General features: G+C 40.6%; 2 protein-coding genes across 2 annotated transcripts; both read right to left on the bottom strand.

Annotated features, from left to right (window-relative positions):
- Positions 1-147: 147 nt before the first annotated feature.
- Positions 148-1626, bottom strand: PIG-C (phosphatidylinositol glycan anchor biosynthesis class C). Its single transcript, XM_046614588.2, has 2 exons — positions 1493-1626; positions 148-1191 (listed from the first exon to the last, which is right to left on the bottom strand). The coding sequence occupies exon 2, from the start codon at positions 1082-1084 to the stop codon at positions 155-157; it is 930 nt and encodes a 309-aa protein (XP_046470544.1). The 5' UTR covers positions 1085-1191; positions 1493-1626; the 3' UTR covers positions 148-154.
- Positions 1627-1946: 320 nt separating this feature from the next.
- On the bottom strand, positions 1947-8948 carry Nup205 (nuclear pore complex protein Nup205). The gene is made up of 10 exons (XM_046614571.2): positions 8801-8948; positions 8357-8520; positions 7856-8272; positions 7494-7785; positions 6674-7396; positions 3341-6589; positions 3006-3256; positions 2677-2916; positions 2385-2583; positions 1947-2306 (listed from the first exon to the last, which is right to left on the bottom strand). Exons 1-10 carry the CDS (start codon positions 8808-8810, stop codon positions 2092-2094), a joined length of 5760 nt encoding a protein of 1919 aa, XP_046470527.1. The 5' UTR covers positions 8811-8948; the 3' UTR covers positions 1947-2091.
- Positions 8949-9298: the final 350 nt, after the last annotated feature.

Raw genomic sequence — 9298 nt, 5'->3', positions numbered from 1 at the left:
ACTATCCCCCACCATTTTCGATAGTATTGAATTTATTAACAGTGAAAATTCTATCTGAAACTAAATTCCTTCATCCAATAAATATTATTTGGTTTAAAAATGTGTGCTTCACATAACATGCTGTTCACTGATTTCATAAATGCTTTAGACATCTTCAAGACGTGATCACGGCCTCGTCCCATGGGCCGTAAATATTTTCTTTATAAGTTTGCCACCTGATATAGCAAAGGGGACAAACCAGTTGTAGAAATATGGTAACTCCGATAAATACGCACGAAATTGTTAAAGATATGACGTAAAGTAGATAAGTCGTAGTGGCAGAAAGAACAATTGTGATACACACTTTGCCATCGATTTGAAACATGACAAACGGCAAAAGAACAAAGCAAAGAACGGCTGTGGTAAGGAGTGAGAAGGCGTGCAGAGGCGAAACGAGTCTGGATGCTAACATGAGCGAGCCAAAAATTGAGGAAGTTATGGAGAGGGAGTCGGACAAAGAGACTTGTGGGGAGCCGTATTTGCTGAATATAAGGTGTATCAAAAACATAAATATTGTCATGGCATATATTGTGTCCGTACTGACGGTTGCAGTCAGGGTTTTCAATATCGGTGATAAGATGTAGCCAAAAGCAAGAAATATCAAGACAGTTCTAAGGTCTTTGGACATTTTTTCCAGCATGTCAGACTTCTTAAAAGTATGAAGAAAATACCCGGCTAATGTGAGAATACCACTGAACACAAAGATGGCATTAGGCGCTATCCATTCGTTGTCCAACCAAACGAAAACTATGACGAATAAAATTACTATGTTCAGTTGGACGGACACACTCGCCGCAAACGATATAGCCTCGATGGTTGTAATGTTACTTGGGTTTATATTTTTACGCAATTCTTCCAGGAACGAACTGTCCGTATAATTATCCGGCAGCCCACGAGTTTCGTACAAATTTTTACGCCACCGTCTAGTCACAACTCCATTTGTTTTCTTTCCATTCATAACAGGCGCCTCTAATTCACAATGAGACATTCTTCTTTTTTGCGTTAAATGACTCTCCAGTGGAATGTCATTCATTGAGTAACTCATTCCAACATTCAGTCAGAAATTCACAATTTCACTCCCCGGCTTGACGTTATGCTAGAGTTTTTTGGACAGCTGCCAAATTTTAAGCATTGTGCTTCAGAACTGTTGAACTGAAAATAAAATATAATGGTACACGTCTGAGATAGTCTCGTTGCCTGATTGTATCGCACAAATTCTTATATGATTTCTCGTTACTCAACGAGCTGTATATGTAGACTGTAGTTTTATAAATATTTATGGAAAGTTACGGGATATGGATTAATTAATGGATTCAGTGAACGACAAACGAAAAGCTTTATAAAATTCAATATAAATTCTAGTTAAATTAGGTTAGTTTGGGGTCAAATTCTTTGTAGTTTGAAAGCGATACGATAAATAGATCTAATATTGAAATAAGTTCGAATTGCTTACCGAGAATAATTGAAGTATAAAAAATTTTTCATTCTCATGCGTCATTCGTGACAGTCCGTCGAAGAAACAAAACTATTTCTAAGATTTTTGTAGATCCAAATTTGTTCATGACTTGTGTCAACCAATCTCAACCACGAGTCAAGGGATATTTTATTACAGTTTAGAAATCATTTAATTATCGCTAAAATATGAAAATACATTCCTTTTTCACAATCATTAAAAAAAATGGAACAGGTAGATTAACATCTGACGAAGATAAGTGTTACCTTTGAGGTTATGTTGAAGGCCTGAATTTGATTGATTATGCACTGAATCACGCAGGCCGTACTTGACGTATTTCTCATATCTTGTATTTAGTTGGATTTGCATCAGAACGACCAAATTTTAATAAATAAGAAAAAAAAAAACACACAACACAAATAAATAACAGTGACCTAAATTCATGAGAAAAAAAAAATCTTCATTTAATATAACAAGTTATTTTTAATTAATACATAAGAAATGATTCAGAAGATTATGTCTCGCATAAGCTTTTCGAGGCGGCGATATTGGACTGGAACTCAGATTTGGTTTTGTCTAAATAAAATACTGCTACAATGTTACTTGGTGATAATAAACTGCAAGAGTCTTTTGATCCGTCGAACTAATGCTTCGATAAAAGATCGATCCGTCGTAGTGAATTCTCTTGGTGTGTCCATTAGTTGGGTAATAAAACTGTCCGATAGGGTGGAAACAAGCCCTTGCTTTAGATCGGACAACATTTCTGCAGATATTCTCCACGAAACTACAGTTTCATCCAAGTTACTCGAAGACACTGTAAAGAGAAGAAGTAATATTTTACCTATTGAAATATTGTAAAAATATTCAACATAGATCTCCAGATGCCGCTTACCTTGAGATCTGTTGTGACGCGTCATTGCTTGCATGGCAAAGAAGTCTAAGTGACTCCATAAAATGTACAGACTATGTTCTACGATTAATGAACAGTACTTGAGATCTCCGCGTTTGCATCGCGCTTCTTCCGCTAGTCTTTTCTCGGCTATTAATCGCTGTTTTTGAATATCCAATTCACCTTCCTCTTCTGTTATGTACTGAAAAAAAAAAAAACAAAATTTGATTTCAATTTCAAAGAATGTCATCGGTGAAATTTTAAATTAGAAACGTGTTATCATGTTAGCACTCACTTTTTTAAGGTCATTTGAACTCATGTCTTTTATAATCGAGGCATTTTTAACCATTGTGTCTAAATGCGGCAGTTCTGAGTGAAGTAACGAAGTAGAAGAAACAAGTTGCCCTATAATTGCACCCAAATGTATTCCACCAGTGGAATCTTTTCCTCTTCCATCTCTAAGCCCAGGTCTGTCTGTTAAATAAGGTTCAAAAAGTACGTTTTTTATTTTCTGATCCATCCGGGTGTGTTCCATCTGTAAAAGCGAATAAAGAAAATCAGAATTTTTAACACAGTTCAATCTTCAATCAATGTAAATGAGTTGCGTCGGTAAGTTTGACATACTTGATTACGAGTGTACAGCATAACGTTGGCAGCAATTTGTATTGCGCACGAATGTTGTTGGGTAGCTTCCATTTGTTGATGTAGAGGTACGACGGGAGGCAGTTGTGGCTGAAATCTGGAGACCATGGAGAGCATCAAACGTTGGAGCCTATAAAGATGGGCTCGCAATTCTCTCATGCCTGTACTATCTTCAGATTTGTGTTCGTTAGAGTTGGCTCTGGCCAATTCCTCGTCAACAAGTTTATACATGTCTGAAAAAGAAGAGAATTAAATATTTGCATAGAATAAAATAGAAATAAAATCATGAAAAAATCAATTGAATGAGAGATGCCTACCAATGTTGGCAGACCTTGCGATGACCCCGGTGAGACTGGCGACTTCTTTGAGGAACAGAACATTAGAATGAGGTGATGCATTCCGTAAAACCATTTCAACGGTATCTCGATGACTCTGTAAAAATCCGCAAACTTGTATGGCACAAGACTGATTTTCCGTTCCAAGGGTAGTCAGCAAAGCATCGCACAAATAAAGTGCAGGTAAGAAGATTTGCTGATACCGCTGACCTATGGAAGGCACAAAGGATATATCTCCACCTTCAAAGCCCACATTTACGTCAGGATGCTGATCGAAAACACACATGCTTGATAAGCAAGATAGGACTTTATTTTCCAGAAGACATTCGGCACCCAGTCTGGTCGACGCCATTCTGCAGAGCGTTGCCATTTTTGATTCGTATAAATACAGGGGCCGCAGAGTGAGTGGATCTGGTTGAAGCATTGTTCGCAATAAATTGTCAGAATCCAGAAGACTGTCTACCATGTGTTTAAGGTACCCTCTGCTAGCCAGATATGTGACCCACGTATTGCTGCAATCGAATTCTAAAATTTTGTCGAGGCACGATAATGACAGCATTTTACAGACGTCGTGTCCACCGGAACAATCGTGGGACAATATATCCATCAACTTGTTACCGTAACTACTGATCACTTGTATCGTCGCATATCGATGCGAACGCTCCTGTAGCGGCGTACTTCTATAATACGAACTATCTAACTGACTAACATACATGGAATCCATGTTGGTCACAACTTCCGATCTTTCCAAACTGACTACACAGAGGAAATTGAGAAGTGCCCCATAAAGATGGGTTCGAACTTTTTGTGAGGATACTCCAGAATTTAAGATCCATTGAAGAATATGACTAAGGATAATCTTCATCATTGTTGTATTTGCAGCGGAAGACGGTAGCAGCTCATCGTCAGATTGCATGGAGAAGCTATTACGAAGGTTTACTAGTAGTACGAGCACGGTTCCAGATACAAGTGTTTTGATTTCGTTCAAAGCTTCGCAAGACGTCATCTTCTGCAGTAAATCATGTGACAAATTTAGCAGAAGATTTTGCCTCTGAGCAGCGGGAAGTTGCTGGTTCGTTGCGACAGAGAATAAAATTTCAGTTGTTTGACACCAGCCCTCGACGAACTTCACAGTAGCGTAAGAAAGGGTTTTCGTTTGATTTCGTTTCAAGGCGTATGCAAGGATAGATTGCAGCTCCTGTTGCACAAGCTTACGCTGAGTCGCAGTTGCGCTAGTTTGCGTACCAGCCAATTCTTCTGTTATAAGATTGTGAAGTTTTCTGATATCTATAAGCTGGGGACTTCCACCAAGTGGAACTGGAATGCTGCAGCGTCCCAACACCATTTCAATTTGAGACGGATCAAAGTATTCCCAGGACTTTGGAGGATCTAGATTTAACTGGAAATCGATATAGTGAAGTAGATCCATCAGGAGTTTTTGGGATGGCACAATTTGATCTCTGTCATGGATTAGATTGCCGACTAGTCTTTGAATCAGGGAGTTCTGAAGGCTGCCACCAGCGACGCGCAATTCAATTGCCGATATTTTTAGCAGCCAGGACATGCAGGCAAGCTCAGTCGCTCTGTTCGCTCCCTGGAATGGCAGCTTGGAAAGATGACGTTGTACGAAATCTTGATTGGTGGCTGTCCGAAGGAACCGAAGTACGGAAACAGAGGTTTTGTTATTTGAAGCCAGTATGTGAAGGAACCAGTAGCAAGCCTCTGTAATCTTGTCACGGCCACGCTCCAACGATAATTCCAATATCCCGAGTATAGAGTGCAGACAAGTCCTCGGAAAGCCTAGTATTCCAGGTTGTTGAATTGCAGTTTTTCTTATGTCCTTAGTGATGTCGAATCCAAGTAGGTAATGAGCTATGTTAGGCGCAGGGCGTGTTATGCTCTGCATCAAGAGGGACAAAATCCTGCCCTTGCAATTACCGCTTCGTTTTTCATTCCCAATTTCTTCCTCAGACTCAAAGTTTTCGTCAGAATCCAGACACTCTACGAAACCATGCCTGATCGTCGTTGCCAACGAAGGAGTAGACGTGAATGTAGAAAGTAACTCTGAATCTGCTCCAGGTTCGTTGGCGACGCCTTGAACAATGCCAACTGACACAAAGGCGTGTTGAGTGAGCCATGAGTTGTAGGATATGTATTTAACGATGTTAATCATGTGGTCTGGTTTTCCCGTGCGAGGATTTACACCTAGCAAAAGGCGGGATAGCCCTGTTAAAATTCTGTTGGTTGAGCTGGCTGCAGCCAATTGAACCATGTAATGATATTGGGCTGCCAATCCATGCTCCAATATCTGCAAACAGTGCAAAGTGCTGCTTTCGAGGCTTGTTTTACCAGGAAAATCGTCGTAAGTATCCAAAAGATGGCATCCTTCGTCAAGTATGAGCAGAATGACGTGTAGAAACTCGGAATTTGAGTGTAGCAACGTTATCAAATGGTGTCCAGGAGGAGGATTGACGACAGTCGATTCACCGCCTTGTAGTTCTATTTTACATCCGATAAAGTCTTCGATAGTTGGCTCATACTGTGTTATCAATTTAATGAATATTTTCAGACAGGCATCAGACACGTCCCACTTTTCCCCAGGATTTTTATACGACCGTGTGTTGAACCGCAAAAATACGGAATTTATTATGAAATGTAAGTACGGATCGAAGCCTGGATTTCTTAGGCCAACACCCAGAAGTCGAGGTATCGGAAAATCAGTAAGGACATCTAGAAGCTCCAACATTGCTCTGGTCAAAGGAAATTCCTCGTTTCTAGATTCAATTTCTTCTAATTCCGTTTGAATTCCTCTCGGTTGGTAGCTGCTGGTCGTTGGTACGGTACTCAGTATTTGCGCAGCTTCCAAACTTTGCCATATGGTAGAAGAACTCTCCGGAGATTTTGCCAGAGCTGCGAGCGTTCTGACTAACGCACCTTTTAATGGAATCGGCATAGCACAGCCCACCAAACCAATAATAGAAGGCAAGACGTTCCAGCCTGGATGCTCGCATATCGCTATTCGAGAAACTTCATCGTAGTAAGCAACAACCCGAACCACTAGAAGCACAGCTTCCAAGCCTTTGACCTCGTGAGGTGTGATACCTTTGGGATGATTTCTTTGACGGTATACCGTGTCTTGTGAAGGTGGGAGTTCTTGTCGCAAATTAAAATAGTAGCGACTCAAGGAGTTGAAGAAATGATCCCAGGAAATGGTCGTTGCCCCCGAAGGTCCTGAAAAAATTAAATGCAGTAATAACACAAGATTACCTCTTATTAATAGACTTTCAAATCAAGTTATCAAGCCGTACAGCTTACCATTAAGTTTCAGAAAGTTGAATGCTTGCCTAGCCGCTGGTAGGGAAGAAGCAAGTGATGCTAGCATTCTTAGGTAGGGTCCAAATAGCCCGCTGGGCAATACTTCTCCGGCGACTCTGACAAATTTGAACAGAGCAACTTGCCTTGGAGGTAATCGGCTCGCATGCAAAGTGCTCGGCATATGAGAGGAGTCGGAATGTTGACACCAATAATCCATTGCAAGGTTCAAATTGAGGGGATCCTTTTTGTACAGTTCAGCGACAGACAGCATGAGGTACTCAAAATGGTTGTCAAGGTTCATGGGAGGTTCGATGCCTTCTTGTTGATAGGCTTGAACGATACGCATTGATTCGTCGGCTCTATTTCTCAACTCTTTCACCTTCAAAGGCATGAGTAGTATAAAATCAGAGATGAGTGTGTGAATGTAACGAACATAGAATTCCTCATTGTGGATGTGAGAGCTTTGAAGTAGAACTTCAGCCAAAAAATGAAAAGCCTTGTTTGCCAGAGCAGCTTCCACCAAAATTTCATCCTCTTCGGTGATATTTTGTGTAGGACACAGATTGGGTGCAGATTTTATAGTTGCTATGGCAATAGCTAGCGCAAACTGAATCAAACCACGAAGTCCGGCACTTTCCCAATTTACATTACCAGAAGTTAGCTCGGTTACGAGCTGTGGCAACATGTCAGGATCGTCAATAAGCGGCATTGCTTTAACAATTGCTGAAATTTGAAAAAAAAAAGAAAGTAAATCATCGTTCGACAGTCAAGGAATAATATGCAATTATCTGGATAAGGCTACTTATTATCGTAGGCATACTTTCACCGTCCTCTCTGGTGTGAAGTGAGCTGAGATTTATAGAATTGAGCAAAGCCATAATCAATGCCAACGTGACTTTATCAGGGCCACCAGTCCCATCCTCAGCCTCCGGATGACGATTGTGAAGTAACGACAAAAGTCTGTGAGTGATGTGACTGGGCAAAGCTGACTGAGCTGACCAAAGGTATAAAATATCGGCAAGATCCTGCCTGGCACCGTTATAAAGACGCATGACCATGTGATGATGCTTGGCTCCTCCTAAGCCTCTGTTTTGCTGCAGCAGTTCTTGTTCCTAAAAGAAGAATCTACTTATAATAGCGCCAAGTTAAATCTTGTGCTATTACCAAATACAAATTTTTTACCTTCGTCGGATCCATATCCTCCAAAAGGTTCAGGATCCTGTCCAGCAGGCCGTCTTCCTGCATTTTGTTGGTATACTCCGTAATTTGCTTGGTAAGCGTAACGGGTGTGTCGAGAACCCAAGTATGACCATTTCTGGCTTGAACCAAAGTCCTCAATGTTGAGGTGAGAGCTTTCTTCCCGTCATAGTACAGAAGGACAGCAGTTAGGCCTCGTGTCAATCCAGGATGATGCGGCATTTGAAGTTGAGCAGTACAGAGTAAGTCAAGAGCCATAAATTCATTTAGTTCGTACATGTCGGATAATATAATTGTCTCGTCAACCAATTCTTTGGACAAAACCTGGTGACCTAGTCCAGGCAGAGTTATACCCTCCGTCACTGCATTTTTAATTTCCTCACGACTCTTTGCATTCTTTGCCTAGAATGAGGATATGATAAACTTAGCACATGGCAATCAAGGTCTCCAAGTCGCAGCTACTACATGTTGAAATATTATGCTTACAGGATTGCTTAGGAGATTTAGAAAATTCTGTCGGTGATTGCGAAGCGCTTCCATAAATTCATGGTATTGTGGATCGTGGGAACTGGGTGCAGAGGTAATATATTGATCGACGAGACTCTGGAGTTCCTTGTAAGGAGTCCACATGTCCTCCGTACTTGTCTTTTCTGTAATAGTAAATGGTGTCGATGTGACAAAACTTAACCTAGGAAAATTCAAATTCACGCTAAAACGAATTATCAACCGAAACGTGAATTGTATCACTGAACAAGCATACAAAATATGAAGGTAAATACAACCACGCATTTTGACAGACAATTGATCATAAACGTTGTTGCATTTGTACCGGTTGATGAAGTTAGGTAAAACTAGGTTATGTCACGTTACAACCGGGAGAAGAGTTTCAGTAATTAATGTAGAATAAGTTAGACGCATACGCAGACCTACCTTCAGTCATCCTTGCGCTATTTAAACTAAACTCAGAAGGTCAAATTCAACAATCACTGAAGAAAGAGACAAACACTCATTCGTGAATTGGCGGTTGGCGCTGATTTGTAAAACCGCGTGAACATGGCTGCGTTCATGATACATGGTCGCGAGCGAGCAGCGGTCGCCAACTTAAAAAAGGTAAATAATTGATCAATGCCACCCACTTAAAAAAAAAAGAACCTTCTTCATCAATGGAACTCGGTTGGGTCCAAGCGTCATTGGATTTCACCACTACGTTACTCAATCCGATCGCTAAATGCAGTTTGGATCAAATTTATAACAAAAAAATGCGCCAAACTTTAACCAAATATATATTTGTGGCGCTTTTTTGATTTATGTTGCTATTTTCGTTGGCCGCTCGACGAAAAAACGTCATTACTCGATGTGTTGCGAGACTCGTCAATGCGAATAATAGGCGATAAATGCAACGATTTATCAGCTCCACGCAATCAAAAA

The sequence above is a fragment of the Neodiprion pinetum genome, chromosome 2, assembly GCF_021155775.2.
Source record: "Neodiprion pinetum isolate iyNeoPine1 chromosome 2, iyNeoPine1.2, whole genome shotgun sequence".
NCBI classification, from domain to species: Eukaryota; Metazoa; Arthropoda; class Insecta; order Hymenoptera; family Diprionidae; genus Neodiprion; species Neodiprion pinetum.
This window is presented reverse-complemented; position numbering and strand designations above follow the sequence as displayed.